At 46.6% G+C, this 23,392-nt stretch overlaps 1 protein-coding gene across 1 annotated transcript in view; it reads left to right on the forward strand.

Annotated features, from left to right (window-relative positions):
- The window catches only part of LOC106590891 (angiopoietin-2), a 114,532-nt gene that overhangs the window by 78,410 nt on the left and 12,730 nt on the right, over window positions 1-23,392 (forward strand). The window contains exons 6-7 of the mRNA XM_045709756.1: window positions 5,572-5,673; window positions 15,703-15,869. Of these exons, the coding sequence (XP_045565712.1) occupies window positions 5,572-5,673; window positions 15,703-15,869 (269 nt within the window). The remainder of the gene's footprint in view (window positions 1-5,571; window positions 5,674-15,702; window positions 15,870-23,392) is intronic.

The following is a 23,392-nucleotide window of genomic DNA, read 5'->3' on the forward strand; positions in this document are numbered from 1 at the left end:
TGGTCAGCAGTAGTACCCTATGGGCCCTGGTCAACAGTAGTACCCTATGGGTCCTGGTCAACAGTAGTACCCTATGGGCCCTGGTCAACAGTAGTACCCTATGGGTCCTGGTCAGCAGTAGTACCCTATGGGTCCTGGTCAACATTAGTACCCTATGGGCCCTGGTCAACAGTAGTGTACTATATTGAACATAGTGTGCCAATTTGGTGTAGTGCTGGTCACTGCCTCGAGGATACTTCCCCCTTCACTCCCACTAGGGAGAACAGAACATGTTAACAGGATGTTTTCACCATCCCACCTGGATCACAACACATGACAACCCCAGAATAATGTGTTCCCTCCTTCCCTCAGGCTTCTGAGACAACTTTTGAGAAGCTATATTTCCTACCCCTGGGGTGCCATGATTTCCTCCCTCACTCTCCCCCTTCTCTCCACCATTCTCCTGTCGTTCCTCTTGGACGATGGAGATTTTCAGTTCATCATCCGTGTTTGTTGAAGGTAACAGGAAAGATAGAAGCCAGGCAGCCCGACAAGCGGCCCGACAAGCGGCCCGACAAGCGGCCCGACAAGCGGCCCGACAGGCGGCCCGACAAGCGGCCCGACAAGCGGCCCGAACGGCAGCCCGATAAGCGGCCCGACAAGCGGCCCGACAAGCGGCCCGAACGGCAGCCCGACAAGCGGCCCGACAAGCGGCCCGACAAGCGGCCCGACAGGCAGCCCGACAAGCGGCCCGACAGGCGGCCCGACAAGCGGCCCGACAGGCGGCCCGACAAACGGCCCGACAAGCGGCCCGACAGGCGGCCCGACAAAGCGGCCCGAACGGCAGCCCGACAAGCGGCCCGACAAACGGCCCGACAAGCGGCCCGAACGGCGGCCCGACAAGCGGCCCGACAAGCGGCCCGACAGGCGGCCCGACAAGCGGCCCGACAAGCGGCCCGACAAGCGGCCCGACAAGCGGCCCGAACGGCAGCCCGACAAGCGGCCCGACAAGCGGCCCGACAGGCAGCCCGACAAGCAGCCCGACAAGCAGCCCGACAAGCGGCCCGAACGGCAGCCCGACAAGCGGCCCGAACGGCAGCCCGACAAGCGGCCCGACAGGCAGCCCGACAAGCGGCCCGACAGGCGGCCCGACAAGCGGCCCCTGTGAGTCTGTGCAGAGCTCGTCTTAATAGAAACACTTAGAGAAAGAGATATCGATCATTGTCTCCTGAGTTCTTCCGCAATTGAAAAAAAATTATAGTAGGATAAATGTAGTTGGATAAATGGCCTTCCCGTGTGGCTCAGTTGGTAGAGCATGGTGTTTGCAATGCCAGGGTTGTGGGTTCAATTCCCACGGGGGGGGGCCAGTATGGAGAAAGGGAAAAAAACTAAGAAAACATTTTTATGAAATGAGATGAAATGAAATGTCTGCGTTCACTACTGGAAGTCGCTCTGGATAAGAGCGTCTGCTAAAATGTAATGTAGATCAACTTGGATTTTTTTTCTTCTCACAAGGCCTTATACAGGATACTACCCTCTACATCAAAACCTTCAAACCAAATTCAAAATTCTATACGTTAAAGCTTGATTTTGGACTAAATATACCTGAGTGGATTCTTACTACCAAGGATTATCTAGAAAACACTTCTAACAAACCAAAACCAGCAGAAGAAAAACAGCGGAAACCTGGAAATAACATCCAACACAAAACTGAGTAATGTTTGGTCTGAACGTACTTCTGAAGCCAGAAAGTAAAAGACAATAATCTCTAGGTATTTCTGTTATATAAAGCTTAATAAACAGGGCTACTAAGCTACCAAGCTGCTAGGACTGAACAGACCTGGCTGCATCTTCAATTAGCACTGAAGTGTGGAGTGAGATGTATGAAAACTCTTGAACCTAACAATGGCAGCAGAGTTTCCCAGCCTCCTCCACCCAAATGCAGAGGCCTGTGAAGCCCCCTGTACCATGGTACATCCCAGCCTCCTCCACCCAAATGCAGAGGCCTGTGAAGCCCCCCTGTACCATGGTACATCCCAGCCTCCTCCACCCAAATGCAGAGGCCTGTGAAGCTCCCCTGTACCATGGTACATCCCTGTGCAGATGTCATCACAGCACAGTAACCCTTGGATATTAAAAACAACACTATTTACTAGACTGCTATAAAAAGGGGAATGTAAAGCAACTTAATTTTCCACACAGACCATCCCCTGGCATGGTACAGTGCTATATTAACCAGACCATCCCCTGGTATGGCACAGTGCTATATTAACCAGACCATCCCCTGGCATGGCACAGTGCTATATTAACCAGACCATCCCCTGGCACAGTGCTATATTAACCAGACCATCCCCTGGCATGGCACAGTGCTATATTAACCAGACCATCCCCTGGCATCACAGTGCTATATTAACCAGACCATCCCCTGGCACCAGTGCTATATTAACCAGACCATCCCCTGGCACCAGTGCTATATTAACCAGACCATCCCCTGGCATGGCACAGTGCTATATTAACCAGACCATCCCCTGGCATGGCACAGTGCTATATTAACCAGACCATCCCCTGGTACAGTGCTATATTAACCAGACCATCCCCTGGCACAGTGCTATATTAACCAGACAATCCCCTGGCATGGCACCGTGCTATATTAACCAGACAATCCCCTGGCATGGTACAGTGCTATATTAACCAGACCATCCCCTGGCATCCAGTGCTATATTAACCAGACCATCCCCTGGCATGGCACAGTGCTATATTAACCAGACCATCCCCTGGCATGGCACAGTGCTATATTAACCAGACCATCCCCTGGCACAGTGCTATATTAACCAGACCATCCCCTGGCATCAGTGCTATATTAACCAGACCATCCCCTGGCACAGTGCTATATTAACCAGACCATCCCCTGGCATGGCACAGTGCTATATTAACCAGACCATCCCCTGGCATCCAGTGCTATATTAACCAGACCATCCCCTGGTACAGTGCTATATTAACCAGACCATCCCCTGGCACAGTGCTATATTAACCAGACCATCCCCTGGCATGACACAGTGCTATATTAACCAGACCATCCCCTGGCATGGCACAGTGCTATATTAACCAGACCATCCCCTGGCATGGCACAGTGCTATATTAACCAGACCATCCCCTGGCATGGCACAGTGCTATATTAACCAGACCATCCCCTGGCACAGTGCTATATTAACCAGACCATCCCCTGGCATGGCACAGTGCTATATTAACCAGACCATCCCCTGGCATGGCACAGTGCTATATTAACCAGACCATCCCCTGGCACAGTGCTATATTAACCAGACCATCCCCTGGCACAGTGCTATATTAACCAGACCATCCCCTGGCATGACACAGTGCTATGTTAACCAGACCATCCCCTGGCATGGCACAGTGCTATATTAACCAGACCATCCCCTGGCATGGCACAGTGCTATGTTAACCAGACCATCCCCTGGCATGGCACAGTGCTATATTAACCAGACCATCCCCTGGCACACAGTGCTATATTAACCAGACCATCCCCTGGCACAGTGCTATATTAACCAGACCATCCCCTGGCATGGCACAGTGCTATATTAACCAGACCATCCCCTGGCATGGCACAGTGCTATATTAACCAGACCATCCCCTGGCATGGCACAGTGCTATATTAACCAGACCATCCCCTGGCACAGTGCTATATTAACACAGACCATCCCCTGGCATGACACAGTGCTATATTAACCAGACCATCCCCTGGCACAGTGCTATATTAACCAGACCATCCCCTGGCATCACAGTGCTATGTTAACCAGACCATCCCCTGGCATGGCACAGTGCTATATTAACCAGACCATCCCCTGGCACAGTGCTATATTAACCAGACCATCCCCTGGCATGGCACAGTGCTATATTAACCAGACCATCCCCTGGCATCACAGTGCTATATTAACCAGACCATCCCCTGGCATGGCACAGTGCTATATTAACCAGACCATCCCCTGGCACAGTGCTATATTAACACAGACCATCCCCTGGCATGACACAGTGCTATATTAACCAGACCATCCCCTGGCACAGTGCTATATTAACCAGACCATCCCCTGGCACAGTGCTATATTAACCAGACCATCCCCTGGCACAGTGCTATATTAACACAGACCATCCCCTGGCATGGCACAGTGCTATATTAACCAGACCATCCCCTGGCATGGCACAGTGCTATATTAACCAGAACATCCCCTGGCATGGCACAGTGCTATATTAACCAGACCATCCCCTGGCATGGCACAGTGCTATAAGTCCAGACTTCCTGTATGTCGTGCAGAATTCTGCAAAAATATCCTCAGTGTCCAACGTAAAAAAACCAATAATGCATGAGGAGGAGAATTAGGCCGATTCCCGCTAATTATTAAAAGCCATATAAATTCTCCAACCATATATAAGGAATTGATTCCCAAACCTTCCATAACAAAGCCATCACCTACAGAGAGATGAACCTGGAGAAGAGTCCCCTAAGCAAGCTGGTCCTGGGGCTCTGTTCACAAACACAAACAGACCCCACAGAGCCCCAGGACAGCAACACAAACAGACCCAACCAAATCATGAGGAAACAAAAAGATAATTACTTGACACATTGGAAAGAATTAACAAAAAAACTGAGCAAATTAGAATGCTATTTGTCCCTAAACAGAGAGAACACAGTGGCAGAATACCTGACCACTGTGACTCACCCAAACTTAAGGAAAGATTTGCCTATGTACAGACTCAGTGAGCATAGCCTTGCTATTGAGAAAGGCCGCCGTAGGCAGACCTGGCTCTCAAGAGAAGACAGGCTATGTGCAACACTGCCCACAAAATGAGGTGGAAACTGAGCTGCACTTCCTAACCTCCTGCCCAAATGTATAACCATATTAGAGACATATATTTCGCTCAGATTACACAGATCCATAAAGATTTCCAAAACAAATCCAATTTTGATAAACTCCCATATCTACTGGGTGAAATACCACAGTGTTCCATCACAGTAGCAAGATTTTGTGACCTGTTGCCACAAGAAAAGGGCAACCAGTGAAGAACAAACACCATTGTAAATACAACCCATATTTATGTTGATTCACGTCCTTTTTGTACTTTAACTATTTGCACGTCGTTACAACACTGTAAATAGACATAATATGACATGTATTTTGGAACGTGTGAGTGTAATGTTTATTGTCAATTTATATTGTTTATTTTAGAGAGATATATATATATATATATATAGATAGATAGATAGATAGATAGATAGATAGATAGATAGATAGATAGAGAGAGAGAGCAAGCTCTGTGGGACCAGAGGTTTTCCTAGCGAAAGCATTGAGGGATAAACCTTTACATTCAGCAGACACTCATATAGATGTCATGGGCCCTGTTCAGGTGTTCTGTAACCAGAAGTGGGTTTACCTGTTCAGGTGTTCTGTAACCAGAAGTGGTTTACCTCTACAGGTGTTCTGTAACCAGAAGTGGGTTTACCTCTACAGGTGTTCTGTGATCAGAAGTGGGTTTACCTCTACAGGTGTTCTGTAACAAGAAGTGGGTTTACCTCTACAGGTGTTCTGTGATATGAAGACGAGAGGTGGAGGCTGGACCGTGCTGCAGCATCGTAGAGACGGAGCCGTGGATTTCCACCGTGGATGGAAGGATTACAAGATGGTACGTTCTCTAGAATTTAAACATAAAATGTCAACCAAGTCTTCTTTGGTAGGCCATTGTCAGCGGAGACCTCCTTCTGTATTTCATTGAAATAGTCGTCCACGAGGAAGGAGTGTCTGTTAAGGCAGACTATTTTAGACAAGGTTCATCTCAACCAGCAGATCATGGTAACAGGGTATTTTCCTGGATGTCATTCAAATATCTAACATCATTTGTGTTAATGAAGTCAGACCTTTTTTTTCCCCCCCAGTATTTTAACATGGAGGAAACTCTGTGTTTCTGGTAGAATGACATCTATCGAGTTTGAGCAATTTTTTTGTGATTGTAATTCAAAAGCAAGATCTCTGAATCAAAGGGGCAGTGTTATAACAGTATGTCAGTTCAGGAGGGGCAGTGGTTATAACAGTATGTCAGATCAGGAGGGGCAGTGTTAAAACAGTATGTCAGATCAGGGGGGGCAGTGGTTATAACACTATGCCAGATCAGTAGGGGCAGTGGTTATAACAGTATGTCAGATCAAGAGGGGCAGTGGTTATAACAGTATGTCAGATCAGGAGGGGCAGTGGTTATAACAGTATGTCAGGTCAGGAGGGGCAGTGGTTATAACAGTATGTCAGATCAGGAGGGGCAGTGGTTATAACAGTATGTCAGATCAGGAGGGGCAGTGGTTATAACAGTATGTCAGGTCAGGAGGGGCAGTGGTTATAACAGTATGTCAGATCAGGAGGGGCAGTGGTTATAACAGTATGTCAGATCAAGAGGGGCAGTGGTTATAACATTATGTCAGATCAAGAGGGGCAGTGGTTATAACAGTATGTCAGATCAGGAGGGGCAGTGGTTATAACAGTATGTCAGGTCAGGAGGGGCAGTGGTTATAACTATGTCAGATCAGGAGGGGCAGTGGTTATAACAGTATGTCAGATCAGGAGGGGCAGTGGTTATAACAGTATGTCAGATCAGGAGGAGCAGTGGTTATAACAGTATGTCAGATCAGGAGGGGCAGTGGTTATAACAGTATGTCAGATCAGTAGGGGCAGTGTTATAACACTATGTCAGTTCAGTAGGGGCAGTGGTTATAACAGTATGTCAGATCAGTAGGGGCAGTGGTTATAACAGTATGTCAGTTTAGTAGGGGCAGTGGTTATAACAGTATGTCAGATCAGTAGGGGCAGTGGTTATAACAGTATGTCAGTTTAGTAGGGGCAGTGGTTATAACAGTATGTCAGATCAGTAGGGGCAGTGGTTATAACAGTATGTCAGATCAGTAGGGGCAGTGGTTATAACAGTATGTCAGTTTAGTAGGGGCAGTGGTTATAACACTATGTCAGTTCAGGAGGGGCAGAGACAGATAGAGGGTTCAGGATTGGGGAGGCGTGGGATACAGACTGATCTGTGACCCTGGTTGTTTTGATAGGCCGTCACCCCTTGTTCCCATACGACACTCCCTGTTCTGTTGTTGCACCTGCACTCTCTCTGTCACTCCCTGTCTGTGTCCAACCTCCACACACAATTGTCACACATCAGAGACACACACACACACACACACCCTCACACATTACGTACTCCCCCTCATACACCCTGAGATCACACACTCATATCAGTCATGTCAGACCGACCGACCTTTCTGATTTGGTCAGGAGAGCCCACCATGTGGAGTACTGGGGGTCCATATGGGGCTCTGGTCAAACGTAGTGCACTACATAGGGAATAGGGTGCCATAGGGCTCAGGTCAAACGTAGTACACTATATATGGAATAGGGTGCCATTTGGGACTCGGTAACAGTGTTGTCCAATACTCAACACAAACCTGTCTTTAATGTTCTCACTGCCGTCAATAGTCTTGATAGCCAGAAACAACACACGGGAGCCAAATGCATGTTTCTCATTGAGATCCTTGACTTAAATTACAGTCTGAGGATACGAGGGGTTCTGCTCTGTGTTGTTGATTGAATCGCCACAGTTTGGTTGGGAAATGTAATGCTCAGAGGATCGCCGTTGCGACGCAAAAGCGATTTTCAAATCGTTTTTTTTTTTTCAAGAAGAGTATTTTCACAAGTGGATGATAAATATTTGGCCCCAGTTGGAGCGTGGGAGTATGGGGCCTCTGTAGACGGAAGATAACGTGTGTGTCTGTCTGTGTGTGTGCGCCTGTGTGCGTGTGCCTGTGTGTCTCTGTGTCTGTCTCTGTGTCTGTCTCTGTCTGTCTGTCTCTGTGTCTGTCTCTGTGTCTGTCTCTGTGTCTGTCTCTGTGTCTGTCTCTGTGTCTGTCTGTCTGTCTGTCTGTCTGTCTGTCTGTCTGTCTGTCTGTCTGTCTGTCTGTGTCTGGGTTTCTTTCTGTGTGTGTGTGTTGAATCGTTTGACTGCCCAAACTGACCACACAATGTTTAACCAACATTAGTCCAACGTTAACGGTAATATCAAGCATTCTGGCCAGGTAATAAACAGTCCCAGACGTCATTCATATCTTCACGTTCACGTAAGAGCAATAACAAAGAAGGGCTATGACAGCCAGAGACCACAGAGAGACCACAGAGAGACCACAGAGAGACCACAGAGAGACCACAGAGAGACCACAGAGAGACCACAGAGAGACCACAGAGAGACCACAGAGAGAGAGACACCACAGAGAGAGAGACACCACAGAGAGAGAGACACCACAGAGAGAGAGACACCACAGAGAGAGAGACACCACAGAGAGAGAGACACCACAGAGAGAGACACCACAGAGAGAGAGAGTTAAGAGAAGTTTAGCTTTCTGTTGGAATGTTCAAAGAGAACTCTTCGAAATTCATTACAAAGAAGTTTACAAGCAGTACAGGGACTAACAGTCTGCAGTTGGTCAGAGATATATTTGTATTTGTATTTATATTTATATTTATCATGGATCCCCATTAGTTCCTGTCAAGGCAGCAGCTACTCTTCCTGGGGTTTATTATGGATCCCCATTAGTTCCTGCCAAGGCAGCAGCTACTCTTCCTGGGGTTTATTATGGATCCCCATTAGTTCCTGCCAAGGCAGCAGCTACTCTTCCTGGGGTTTATTATGGATCCCCATTAGTTCCTGCCAAGGCAGCAGCTACTCTTCCTGGGGTTTATTATGGATCCCCATTAGTTCCTGCCAAGGCAGCAGCTACTCTTCCTGGGGTTTATTATGGATCCCCATTAGTTCCTGCCAAGGCAGCGGCTACTCTTCCTGGGGTTTATTATGGATCCCCATTAGTTCCTGCCAAGGCAGCAGCTACTCTTCCTGGGGTTTATTATGGATCCCCATTAGTTCCTGCCAAGGCAGCAGCTACTCTTCCTGGGGTTTATTATGGATCCCCAGTAGTTCCTGTCAAGACAGCAGCTGCTCTTCCTGGGGTTTATTATGGATCCCCATTAGTTCCTGCCAAGGCAGCAGCTACTCTTCCTGGGGTTTATTATGGATCCCCATTAGTTCCTGTTAAGACAGCAGCTACTCTTCCTGGGGTTTATTATGGATCCCCATTAGTTCCTGCCAAGGCAGCAGCTACTCTTCCTGGGGTTTATTATGGATCCCCATTAGTTCCTGCCAAGGCAGCAGCCACTCTTCCTGGGGTTTATTATGGATCCCCATTAGTTCCTGCCAAGGCAGCAGCTACTCTTCCTGGGGTTTATTATGGATCCCCATTAGTTCCTGCCAAGGCAGCAGCTACTCTTCCTGGGGTTTATTATGGATCCCCATTAGTTCCTGCCAAGGCAGCAGCTACTCTTCCTGGGGTTTATTATGGATCCCCATTAGTTCCTGCCAAGGCAGCGGCTACTCTTCCTGGGGTTTATTATGGATCCCCATTAGTTCCTGCCAAGGCAGCAGCTACTCTTCCTGGGGTTTATTATGGATCCCCATTAGTTCCTGCCAAGGCAGCAGCTACTCTTCCTGGGGTCCAGCAAAGTTAATGCCACATATCTATAGTACTAAATACATGTGTATGTGTGAGTATAGTGCATATGCTATCGTGTGTGTATTGCTTCACAGTCCCCACTGTTCCATAAGGTGTTTTTTAATCTGTTTTTTTTATCTAATTTTACTGCTTGTGTCAGTTACTTGATGTGGAATAGAGTTCTATAGTCATGGCTCTATGTAGTACTGTGTGCCTCCCATAATCTGTTCTGGACTTGGGGACTGTGAAGAGACCTCTGGTGGCATGTCTTGTGGGGTATGGATGGGTGTCCAAGCTGTGTGCTAGTCGTTTAAACAGACAGCTCAGTACTGTCAGGGTTGTCGATGGTAATGGAGGACCAAAACGCAGCAGGTGTGTGTACGCTCATCTTGACATTTATTAACTCAAAATGAACACACCAAAACGAAACGAACTTACGAACAACGAAACAGTCTTGAAAGGCTCACTCGGCTAAACACAGAACAATCTCCCACAAATACACAGACAAACACACCCAACTAATATAGGACTTCCAATCAAAGGCAACACCACACAGCTGCCTTCAATTGGAAGTCCACCCCAATTAACTCAACATAGAAATAGATTACCTAGACTAAACAGAATTACATAAACAAGGAACAGTGCCCAAAAACCCCGGAATACATAAATCAAATGCCCTTTTTAGAAAAACCACCACCCCGAACCACATAAACCAAATACCCTCTGCCACGTCCTGTCCAAACTACAATAACAATTAATCCTTATACTGGCCAGGACGTGACAGTACCCCCCCTAAAGGTGCTAACCCCGGAAGCACCTCAAATTAACAAAACCCCCCCCCAAAAAAAATAAATCCCCCTAACTAAAGGGAGGGAAGGGAGGGTGGCTGCCGTCAACGATGGCACTGTGCTACACCCCCCCTCCCCAACCCACCTATATCTGGAGGTGGCTCTGGTTCAGGCAGTTCCGGACAGACGACCCACCCCTGCAGCTCCAGGTAGACGGGCCACTCGGGCTGACCCGGAAGACAGTCGGGCCACTCTGGCATCGCCGGGCAGTCTGGCATCGCCGGGCAGTCTGGCATCGCCGGGCAGTCTGGCATCGCCGGGCAGTCTGGCATCGCCGGGCAGTCTGGCAACTCTGGCATCGCCGGGCAGTCTGGCATCGCCGGGCAGTCTGGCCACTCTGGCATCTCCGGGCAGTCTGGCCACTCTGGCATCTCCGGGCAGTCTGGCCCTGGCAGCTCCTGACTAGTGTGTGGCTCTGGCGACTCTTCACTGACGGGCGGCTCTGGCGATTCCTCACTGATGGGCGGCTCTGGCGACTCTTGACTGACGGGCAGTTCGGGCGACTCTTGACTGACGGGCAGTTCGGGCGACTCTTGACTGACGGGCAGTTCGGGAGACGTCGGACTGGGATGAAGCACTTGAAGCCTGGTGCGTGGTGCTGGTACTGGACGTACCAGACTGGGAACACGCACCTCCAAGCTAGTGCGGGGAGCGGGAACAGGACGAGTCGGACTGGGCTGACGCACTTCCAGGTCCGCACGAGAGACAGGAGCTGGAAACCCAGGGCTATGGAGGCGCACAGGCGGTCTTGATCTTACCTCCTGCACAACCCGTCCTGGCTGGATGGAACTAGTAGCCCTGTACGAGCGGGGTGCTTGTACAGGGCGGACTGGGCTGTGCAGGGGCCTGATGGTAGCTGTGCGTAGAGCGGGAGTTGGGTAGCCTGGTCCTTGGAGGCGTACCGGCGACCAGATGCGCTGCGCAGGCATCCTCCTACCAGGCTGGATGCCCGCTCTAGCACGGCACCTGCGAGGGGCTGGAATAACGCGAACCCGGACTGTGCGTGCGTATGGGTGAGAGTGCGCTCCTCAGCGAAACATGGCGCTCTCCACCTCATACGCTCCTCCATATAACCACGGGTAGCTGGCTTCCGGCTCTTCCTAGGCCTAGCCAAACTACCCGTGTGCCCCCCCCAAAAAAAATTATTGGGGGTGCCTCTCGTGCTTCACCCTCAGCGCGTCCAAGGCCTCGTACCTCCACCTCTCTGCCTTGGCTGCCTCAATTTCCTCCCGTGGGCGACGGTACTCCCCAGCCTGGTGCCAAGGTCCAGCCCCGTCCAGAACTTCCTCCCAGGTCCATCTCGCCCGCCAGTCCAACTCGAAATCCCTTTTCCTCTGCTGCTTGGTCCTTAGTTGGTGGGAGATTCTGTCACGGTTTTCGTTGTGTTGAGGAAAGGAGGACCAAAATGCAGCGGGATTGTGTACGCTCATCTTGACATTTATTAACTCAAAATGAACACACCAAAACAACAAAACGAAACGAACTTACGAACAACGAAACAGTCTTGAAAGGCTCACTCGGCAAAACAAGAAACAATCTCCCACAAATACACAGACAAACACACCCAACTAATATAGGACTTCCAATCAAACGCAACACCACACAGCTGCCTTCAATTGGAAGTCCACCCCAATTAACTCAACATAGAAATAGATTACCTAGACTAAACGTAGAATTACATAAACAAGGAACAGTGCCCAAAAACACCAGAATACATAAATCAAATGCCCTTTTTGAAAAACCACCACCCCGAACCACATAAACCAAATACCCTCTGCCACGTCCTGACCAAACTACAATAACAATTAATCCTTATACTGGCCAGGATGTGACAAGTACATTCAACATGTCAATACCCCCGTTAGCGGGATAAATTTGACAACATCCAGTGAAATTGCAGAGCTCCAAATTCAAACTACAGAAATATAAATATTAAACATTCACGAAAATATAAGAGTAATACATCAAAATAAAGTTTAACTTCTTGTTAATCCAGCCACGTGTCAGATTTCAAAAAGGCTTTACGGCGAAAGCACACCATGCGATTATCTGAGGACAGCGCCCCGCATACAAAATGACAACATGAACATGAAAACCACTTTCAACCAGGCTGGTGCGACACGAAAGTCAGAAATTGCGATATAATAAGTGGCTTATCTTTGAAGATCTTCATCATTAGATGCAATCTCAAATGTCTCCGTGACACAATGAATGGTCGTTTTGTTCAATTAATTCCTTCTTTATATCCCCAAAATGTCAATTTATTTGGCGCGTTTGATTCAGAAATACACCGGTTCCAACTCGCCCAACATGACTACAAATTATCTAATAAGTTACCAACAAAAGACTAGAGCCCTTCAGAGTGACACGTACAAAGAACAGCACTACTTCTTCATTTCTCAAAAGAAAAACATAGTCTAATTTCTAAAGACTGTTGACATCTAGTGGAAGCCATAGAAACTGCAATCTGGGCCCTAAATAATCAGGCTTCCCATAGAAATCTTTGAAAAACACAATGACCTCATTCTTCTTTCCCTGGATGGATTGTCCTCGGGGTTTCGCCTGCCAAATCAGTTCTGTTATACTCACAGACATGATTCTAACAGTTTTAGAAACTTCAGAGTGTTTTCTATTCACATCTAGCAATTATATGCATATCCTAGCTTCTGGGCCTGAGTAACAGGCAGTTTTCTTTGGGCACACTTTTCATCCAGACGTGAAAATACTGCCCCCTAGCCCGACGAACTTTTAAGGTGCTCCAAAGCTTTTTACTATCATTCTTTATTTAATTTATCTTGTATTCTTAGTGTAGTTTCTTCTTTTTTTCAGTTTAGTCAAATTATTTCTCAATTTGCAATAAGTTTGCCAATCGGTTGTGCAGCCAGACTTATTTGTCCGGGAGGACTAGCAAAAAACAGAGAAAAGGAAAAATCAGGCGCACAGAGTAACACGCTGGATGACTTGACAAAACAAGACAAACTGGCACAGACAGACAAACACAGGTATAAATACCCAGGGGGATAATGGGGAAGATGGGTACACCTGGAGGGGGTGGAGACAAGCACAAAGACAGGTGAAACAGATCAGGGTGTGACAGTTTGCTCCTCATTACACCACAGACCAGCAAATATTCTTTACATCAATAACATAGGAATCATGTCACGCCCTGGCCATAGAGAGGTTTTTTATTCTCTGTTGGTTAGGCCAGGGTGTGACTAGGGTGGGCTTTCTATGTTCCTTTTTCTATGTTCTTTATTTTCTATGTTTTGGCCGGGTATGGTTCTCAATCAGGGACAGCTGTCGATCGTTGTCTCTGATTGGGAACCATACTTAGGTAGGCCTTTCTCCCTCCTTGGGTTGTGGGAAGTTGACTTTGTTTAGGGCACATTAGCCTTTAGCGTCACGGTTGTTGGGTAGTGTTTATTGTTTTGTTCGGCGTCTATTCCAGTAAAATGAATATGTACGCTCACCACGCTGCACCTTGGTCCTCTCCTTTCAACCGGCGTTACAAATCACTACAAAACCTATTCTATGACCTCTTATACACTATATTAGGCCCAGCCTTTGGAACTTTGGTTTTCCTAGACATGGCCATTATATTGTGATCACTACATTCAGTGGTTTTGGACACTGCTTTAAAGCACATTTCTGCAGCATTAGTAAAGATGTGATCAATACATGTTGATGATTTTATTCCTGCGCTGTTTGTAACTACCCTGGTAGGTTGACTGATAACCTGAACCAGGTTGCAGGCACTGGTTACAGTTTGAAGCTTTTCTTGAGTGGGGAAGCTTGATGAGAGCCAGTCAATATTTAAATCACCAAGAAAATATACCTCTCTGTTGATATCACATACATTATCAAACATTTCACACGTTATCCAGATACTGACTGTTAGTACTTGGTGGTCTATAGCAGCTTCCCACCAGAGCTTTAGGTGGCTTTAGGTGAGGCAGATGAACCTGTAGCCATATTACTTCAACACTATTTAACATGAGATCCTCTCTAATCTTTACAGGAATGTGGTTCTGAATATAAACAGCAACACCTCCACCATTGGCATTTCTGTCTTTTCTGTAGATGTTATAACCTTGTATTGGTACCTTTTATTGGTACCACAGGTATTATCTAAGTGAGTGTCAGAGACAAATGTAATCTGTTACTAGTAAATTATTGATTTCATGAACCTTGTTTCTTAAGCTACATATGTTAACGTGGGATATTTTGAGCACTTTTCTTCTGGGATGCTTGCTTGTTTTCATTGCTTTACTAGGAAGCTTAGTAGAAGTAGATATGCTCATGTTATTTATGTTAGTGCAGGGTGAGCTGCACACAGTGGACTTCCTGCTAGAGCATCACCGCCTCAGTGCTAACAGCATAAATATGGTTCATAGACACATGATTCCTGAATACAACAGCTTTAGGATCAGCAGAGGCCTTCAGAGCAGTAAGAGGGACATACATTAGATTACTTATATTGTGATATCCAGCACCCCTGGTGTAATGTACATTTGCTGAAGCATTATGACAACTCTGGTTCACCATGGTAGGGATTAGCTGAGCTGGGCTTGGGTCATTGATAAGTCATTGTCTCAACGCGGCCTTATAATGCTGTGAAAGGATCCAGGAACTCAAATTATTTGGGTGGATTTCATCCTCCTCATAAAACGACCTTTGTTTCCAGAAGGTATCGAAATTGTCAATAAAGTTACTCCCACTGAGCTGCAATAATCACGTAGCCAGTTGTGAAGAGAAAGAATCCTGCTGAAGCGTTCAATGCCTCGATTCAGAGAAGGGCACAGGGCCAGATGTGATGGGTCTTTTATTAGTGTCTAGCAGAGTCAATCAGCTCTTTGAAATACAGTTTCAACTGTTCAGAGCTGCCCATCATAATGTCATTAAAACCCACATGGACTACGATAGAATCGATTTCCATGTCCTGGTGTAGTACATTCAGGAGCAGCTCAGTAATGTAATTTACTCGAGCTCCCGGGTTAAGACATTGCAGTGTCAAGCAATACAGGGACTAACCGTCAGTAGTAGGTCAAAGAGTGACTGTCAGGAGTTATCAATATGTTAACATTTGCTTATTCAATTTCCTCAGTCAAAATCATTTAACTCTTCACTCACATTATCCCTCTTCATTCATCTCAAAGGTACAATGACATTTACATCTTAAGAACATATCTCTGTTTATGTCATATTTACCCTCTAAAGTTACATTTTTCTTTCATATGAACCTTCGTTCAGTTTGTCCTCTTTCTCTCACCGTACCCGATGCAGGGTTTTGGGGATCCCTCGGGAGAGTACTGGGCAGGAAATGACATCATCCACCTGCTGACCAGCTCTCAAGAGTACAGTCTCCAGGTGCAGCTGAAGGATGCTGAGGGGAACGAAGCTTACTCCCACTACAGTCACTTCTATATAGATGCAGAGGACAAAAACTACAGGTACCAGCATGCAATACACCCTTCCACAGTGGAGGCCAAGAGCTATCAGTCAAATCAAATCAATCAAATCAAATTTTATTTGTCACATGCTATGTAACCAACAGGTGTAGACTACTAGTGAAATGCGTAGTCCTAACAATGCAGAGAGAAACACAAGGAATAAATACACAATGAGTAACGAATGAGAACTTGGTTATATACACAGGGTGCCAATGGATAGGACTACGAGGTCATTGAGGTGGATACTGTATGTGAATATACTGTAGGTAGGGGTAAAGGATAGATAATAGACAGTAACAGCAGTATACTGTAGGTAGGGGTAAAGGATAGATAATAGACAGTAACAGCAGTATACTGTAGGTAGGGGTAAAGGATAGATAATAGACAGTAACAGCAGTATACTGTAGGTAGGGGTAAAGGATAGATAATAGACAGTAACAGCAGTATACTGTAGGTAGGGGTAAAGGATAGATAGTAGACAGTAACAGCAGTATACTGTAGGTAGGGGTAAAGGATAGATAATAGACAGTAACAGCAGTATACTGTAGGTAGGGGTAAAGGATAGATAATAGACAGTAAGCAGTTACTGTAGGTAGGGGTAAAGGATAGATAATAGACAGTACAGCAGTACTGTAGGTAGGGGTAAAGGATAGATAATAGTAAGCAGTATACTGTAGGTAGGGGTAAAGGATAGATAATAGACAGTACACGTATACTGTAGGTAGGGGTAAAGGATAGATAATAGACAGTACCATACTGTAGGTAGGGGTAAAGGATAGATAATAGACAGTATACTGTAGGTAGGGGTAAAGGATAGATAATAGACAGTAACAGCAGTATACTGTAGGTAGGGGTAAAGGATAGATAATAGACAGTAACAGCAGTAGTATGTGATGAGTCAAGAGTTACTGCAAAAAGGGTCAATGCAGGTAGTCTGGGTAGCTATTTGGTTAACTATTTAACTAGCTATTTAGCAGTCTTATGGCTTTGGGGGGTAAAAACTTTTCAGGGTCCTTTTATAGAGGTCCAGGAACGGCAGGGAGCTAGGCCCTAATGACGTACTCTGCCGTACACACTACCTACTGTAGGACCTTGCGGTTGGAATAAGGGGTTCATAGGGAACGAAGTCCATATGTAATCTTACATGTCAATCATAGTTAATAAACAGACATTTACAGTAAGTCAAATTTTATCTGATAATGCCTTGTAATTGTATCTGATGGGTTTGACTTTGATTTATCATCAGTGTTCCTATTGTGTTCTAAGTCTTCTGGAATGTGAGCGATGTCACAATCAGATTAGAATCCGAAACTAAAATGGAACTTTTGTTTAAGAGTTCTGTTTTTCTGAAAGGCGTACTAGCGTGGAAGTTCTTCCCGTTCAGACGTCCTTCAAACCTGCGATTTAAATGCCTTCCACTTTATCAAATCATCCACCATTATTCACACGTTAACTTTGCTTTCTTTATCGCCGGGTAGAAAGGAAAAAGGACGAAAGTAAAAGAAAAGTGAAGAGTAGATAATGTGGTCTGTCTTGAGGAACATCATGTGTCCATCTCTCTTTCCATCACTGCAGCTACCGTTGCCCCTGTGGCATCCCCTTACAGCTGAGGAAAACAGGAACAACATCTGCATCCCAAATGGCAACCCATTCACTACATAGTGCACTATATCTTTGACCAGGGACCATAGTGCACTATTTAGGGAATAGAGTGTCATTTGAAATGAAACCAAACAGTCAGCAGCAGCACGTGGCCGTGCCTGACAGGTCAAACAAATACCTGCTCCCAGGTGGTAGAGGCCCACTACTAAAGCCCTATGGTGGTATCTCTCTCTCTCCACTGCTAAAGCCCTATGGTGGTATCTCTCTCTCTCTCCACTACTAAAGCCCTATGGTGGTATCTCTCTCCACTACTAAAGCCCTATGGTGGTATCTCTCTCCACTACTAAAGCCCTATGGTGGTATCTCTCTCCACTACTAAAGCCCTATGGTGGTATCTCTCTCCACTACTAAAGCCCTATGGTGGTATCTCTCTCCACTACTAAAGCCCTATGGTGGTATCTCTCTCTCTCTCTCCACTACTAAAGCCCTATGGTGGTATCTCTCTCTCTCTCTCCACTACTAAAGCCCTATGGTGGTATCTCTCTCTCTCTCTCCACTACTAAAGCCCTATGGTGGTATTCTCTCTCCACTACTAAAGCCCTATGGTGGTATCTCTCTCTCTCTCCACTACTAAAGCCCTATGGTGGTATCTCTCTCTCTCTCTCCACTACTAAAGCCCTATGGTGGTATCTCTCTCTCTCTCTCCACTACTAAAGCCCTATGGTGGTATCTCTCTCTCTCCACTACTAAAGCCCTATGGTGCTATATCTCTCTCTCTCCACTACTAAAGCCCTATGGTGGTATATCTCTCTCTCTCCACTACTAAAGCCCTATGGTGGTATATCTCTCTCTCTCCACTACTAAAGCCCTATGGTGGTATCTCTCTCTCTCCACTACTAAAGCCCTATGGTGGTATCTCTCTCCACTACTAAAGCCCTATGGTGGTATATATCTCTCTCTCCACTACTAAAGCCCTATGGTGGTATATCTCTCTCCACTACTAAAGCCCTATGGTGGTATCTCTCTCTCCACTGCTAAAGCCCTATGGTGGTATATCTCTCTCTCCACTACTAAAGCCCTATGGCGGTATATCTCTCTCTCTCCACTACTAAAGCCCTATGGTGGTATCTCTCTCTCTCTCTCCACTACTAAAGCCCTATGGTGGTATCTCTCTCTCTCTCCACTACTAAAGCCCTATGGTGGTATCTCTCTCTCTCTCCACTACTAAAGCCCTATGGTGGTATATCTCTCTCTCTCCACTACTAAAGCCCTATGGCGGTATATCTCTCTCTCTCCACTACTAAAGCCCTAAGGTTGGTATCTCTCTCTCTCTCCACTACTAAAGCCCTATGGTGGTATATCTCTCTCTCTCCACTACTAAAGCCCTATGGTGGTATATCTCTCTCTCCACTACTAAAGCCCTATGGTGGTATCTCTCTCTCTCCACTACTAAAGCCCTATGGTGGTATCTCTCTCTCTCCACTACTAAAGCCCTATGGTGGTATATCTCTCTCTCCACTACTAAAGCCCTATGGTGGTATCTCTCTCTCTCTCCACTACTAAAGCCCTATGGTGGTATCTCTCTCCACTGCTAAAGCCCTATGGTGATATATCTCTCTCTCCACTACTAAAGCCCTATGGTGGTATCTCTCTCTCTCCACTGCTAAAGCCCTATGGTGGTATCTCTCTCTCTCTCCACTACTAAAGCCCTATGGTGGTATCTCTCTCTCTCTCCACTACTAAAGCCCTATGGTGGTATATCTCTCTCTCTCCACTACTAAAGCCCTATGGTGGTATCTCTCTCTCTCTCCACTACTAAAGCCCTATGGTGGTATCTCTCTCTCTCTCTCCACTACTAAAGCCCTATGGTGGTATCTCTCTCTCTCTCCACTACTAAAGCCCTATGGTGGTATCTCTCTCCACTACTAAAGCCCTATGGTGCTATATCTCTCTCTCTCCACTACTAAAGCCCTATGGTGGTATATCTCTCTCTCTCCACAACTAAAGCCCTATGGTGGTATATCTCTCTCCACTACTAAAGCCCTATGGTGGTATCTCTCTCTCCACTACTAAAGCCCTATGGTGGTATCTCTCTCCACTACTAAAGCCCTATGGTGGTATCTCTCTCCACTACTAAAGCCCTATGGTGGTATATCTCTCTCTCTCTCCACTACTAAAGCCCTATGGTGGTATATCTCTCTCCACTACTAAAGCCCTATGGTGGTATCTCTCTCTCCACTGCTAAAGCCCTATGGTGGTATCTCTCTCTCTCCACTACTAAAGCCCTATGGTGGTATATCTCTCTCTCTCCACTGCTAAAGCCCTATGGCGGTATATCTCTCTCTCTCCACTACTAAAGCCCTATGGCGGTATCTCTCTCTCTCTCCACTACTAAAGCCCTATGGTGGTATCTCTCTCTCCACTACTAAAGCCCTATGGTGGTATCTCTCTCTCTCCACTACTAAAGCCCTATGGTGGTATATCTCTCTCTCTCCACTACTAAAGCCCTATGGTGGTATATCTCTCTCTCTCTCCACTACTAAAGCCCTATGGTGGTATCTCTCTCTCTCTCCACTACTAAAGCCCTATGGTGGTATCTCTCTCTCCACTGCTAAAGCCCTATGGTGGTATATCTCTCTCTCTCCACTACTAAAGCCCTATGGTGGTATCTCTCTCTCTCCACTACTAAAGCCCTATGGTGGTATCTCTCTCTCTCTCCACTACTAAAGCCCTATGGCGGTATCTCTCTCTCTCCACTACTAAAGCCCTATGGCGGTATCTCTCTCTCTCTCCACTACTAAAGCCCTATGGTGGTATCTCTCTCTCTCTCCACTACTAAAGCCCTATGGTGGTATCTCTCTCTCTCTCCACTACTAAAGCCCTATGGTGGTATCTCTCTCTCTCTCCACTACTAAAGCCCTATGGTGGTATATCTCTCTCTCTCCACTACTAAAGCCCTATGGTGGTATCTCTCTCTCTCTCTCCACTACTAAAGCCCTATGGTGGTATCTCTCTCTCTCTCCACTACTAAAGCCCTATGGTGGTATCTCTCTCTCTCCACTACTAAAGCCCTATGGTGGTATCTCTCTCTCTCCACTACTAAAGCCCTAAGGTTGGTATCTCTCTCTCTCTCCACTACTAAAGCCCTATGGTGGTATATCTCTCTCTCGCCACTACTAAAGCCCTATGGTGGTATATCTCTCTCTCTCCACTACTAAAGCCCTATGGTGGTATATCTCTCTCTCCACTACTAAAGCCCTATGGTGGTATCTCTCTCTCTCCACTACTAAAGCCCTATGGTGGTATCTCTCTCTCTCCACTACTAAAGCCCTATGGTGGTATCTCTCTCTCTCCACTACTAAAGCCCTATGGTGGTATCTCTCTCTCTCTCCACTACTAAAGCCCTATGGTGGTATCTCTCTCCACTGCTAAAGCCCTATGGTGATATATCTCTCTCTCCACTACTAAAGCCCTATGGTGGTATCTCTCTCTCTCCCACTGCTAAAGCCCTATGGTGGTATCTCTCTCTCTCTCCACTACTAAAGCCCTATGGTGGTATCTCTCTCTCTCTCCACTACTAAAGCCCTATGGTGGTATCTCTCTCTCTCTCCACTACTAAAGCCCTATGGTGGTATATCTCTCTCTCTCCACTACTAAAGCCCTATGGTGGTATCTCTCTCTCTCTCCACTACTAAAGCCCTATGGTGGTATCTCTCTCTCTCTCTCCACTACTAAAGCCCTATGGTGGTATCTCTCTCTCTCTCCACTACTAAAGCCCTATGGTGGTATCTCTCTCCACTACTATAGCCCTATGGTGGTATATCTCTCTCTCTCCACTACTAAAGCCCTATGGTGGTATCTCTCTCCACTACTAAAGCCCTATGGTGGTATCTCTCTCTCTCTCTCCACTACTAAAGCCCTATGGTGGTATCTCTCTCTCTCTCCACTACTAAAGCCCTATGGTGGTATCTCTCTCTCTCTCTCCACTACTAAAGCCCTATGGTGGTATCTCTCTCTCTCTCCACTACTAAAGCCCTATGGTGGTATATCTCTCTCTCTCTCCACTACTAAAGCCCTATGGTGGTATATCTCTCTCTCTCCACAACTAAAGCCCTATGGTGGTATATCTCTCTCCACTACTAAAGCCCTATGGTGGTATCTCTCTCTCTCCACTACTAAAGCCCTATGGCGGTATCTCTCTCTTCCACTACTAAAGCCCTATGGTGGTATCTCCTCTCTCCACTACTAAAGCCCTATGGTGGTATATCTCTCTCTCTCTCCACTACTAAAGCCCTATGGTGGTATATCTCTCTCTCTCTCCACCTCTAAAGCCCTATGGTGGTATCTCTCTCTCCACTGCTAAAGCCCTATGGTGGTATCTCTCTCTCTCTCCACTACTAAAGCCCTATGGTGGTATATCTCTCTCTCTCCACTGCTAAAGCCCTATGGCGGTATATCTCTCTCTCTCCACTACTAAAGCCCTATGGCAGTATCTCTCTCTCTCTCCACTACTAAAGCCCTATGGTGGTATCTCTCTCTCCACTACTAAAGCCCTATGGTGGTATCTCTCTCTCTCCACTACTAAAGCCCTATGGTGGTATATCTCTCTCTCTCCACTACTAAAGCCCTATGGTGGTATATCTCTCTCTCTCCACTACTAAAGCCCTATGGTGGTATATCTCTCTCTCTCTCCACTACTAAAGCCCTATGGTGGTATCTCTCTCTCTCTCCACTACTAAAGCCCTATGGTGGTATCTCTCTCTCTCTCCACTACTAAAGCCCTATGGCGGTATATCTCTCTCTCTCCACTACTAAAGCCCTATGGCGGTATCTCTCTCTCTCTCCACTACTAAAGCCCTATGGCGGTATCTCTCTCTCTCTCCACTACTAAAGCCCTATGGCGGTATATCTCTCTCTCTCCACTACTAAAGCCCTATGGCAGTATCTCTCTCTCTCTCCACTACTAAAGCCCTATGGTGGTATCTCTCTCTCTCTCCACTACTAAAGCCCTATGGTGGTATCTCTCTCTCTCTCCACTACTAAAGCCCTATGGTGGTATCTCTCTCTCTCTCCACTACTAAAGCCCTATGGTGGTATCTCTCTCTCTCTCCACTACTAAAGCCCTATGGTGGTATCTCTCTCTCTCTCCACTACTAAAGCCCTATGGTGGTATCTCTCTCTCCACTGCTAAAGCCCTATGGTGGTATATCTCTCTCTCCACTACTAAAGCCCTATGGTGGTATCTCTCTCTCTCTCCACTACTAAAGCCCTATGGTGGTATCTCTCTCTCCACTGCTAAAGCCCTATGGTGGTATATCTCTCTCTCTCCACTACTAAAGCCCTATGGTGGTATATCTCTCTCTCTCCACTACTAAAGCCTAACCTGAGATCACTAACGGATTGTTTCAACTCAGAAATGCATCAAAACACTGAGTTTAATGAAGTGTTTGAAAAATGTCCGGAGTTGTTTGACAAGGTGATATTATTTGTAGAGGTTTGTGCAGCACCCGTAAGTAATTAAGTTAACTTTACATTTAGTTCCATTATGATCCTTAAATAACCTAAAATCCTAACTTTGCCCGTTAAGCCGGTGCAAAAATGGATCTGTTTCTAGGAGCTATATTCATCCCACTCTGAATGGTACTGGTGTCGGCGAGCTGTCAGCCCTGTTGCCAACTACTGCTGTGCAGCGCTCCATCTCACCTCGCTGATTATGTGCTAGGTTCATTATCATGCTGAGAACATCTGGTTCTCCTCCTCAGGGTTGGGTTTACGTAGGGATCACCCCAGCCAGAGGCCTGTTGTGCTAGGCTTCTGCCCAGCCGATGCAGGGCCGCACTCGGCCAAGGCATCTCCTTCTCGAGCTTTCTCTGGCGAATGTAACCTCTTCTCTAGCTTTATCTGGCTAATGCAACCTCTTG

This window comes from Salmo salar, chromosome ssa27 (assembly GCF_905237065.1).
Source record: "Salmo salar chromosome ssa27, Ssal_v3.1, whole genome shotgun sequence".
Lineage (NCBI taxonomy): Eukaryota > Metazoa > Chordata > Actinopteri > Salmoniformes > Salmonidae > Salmo > Salmo salar.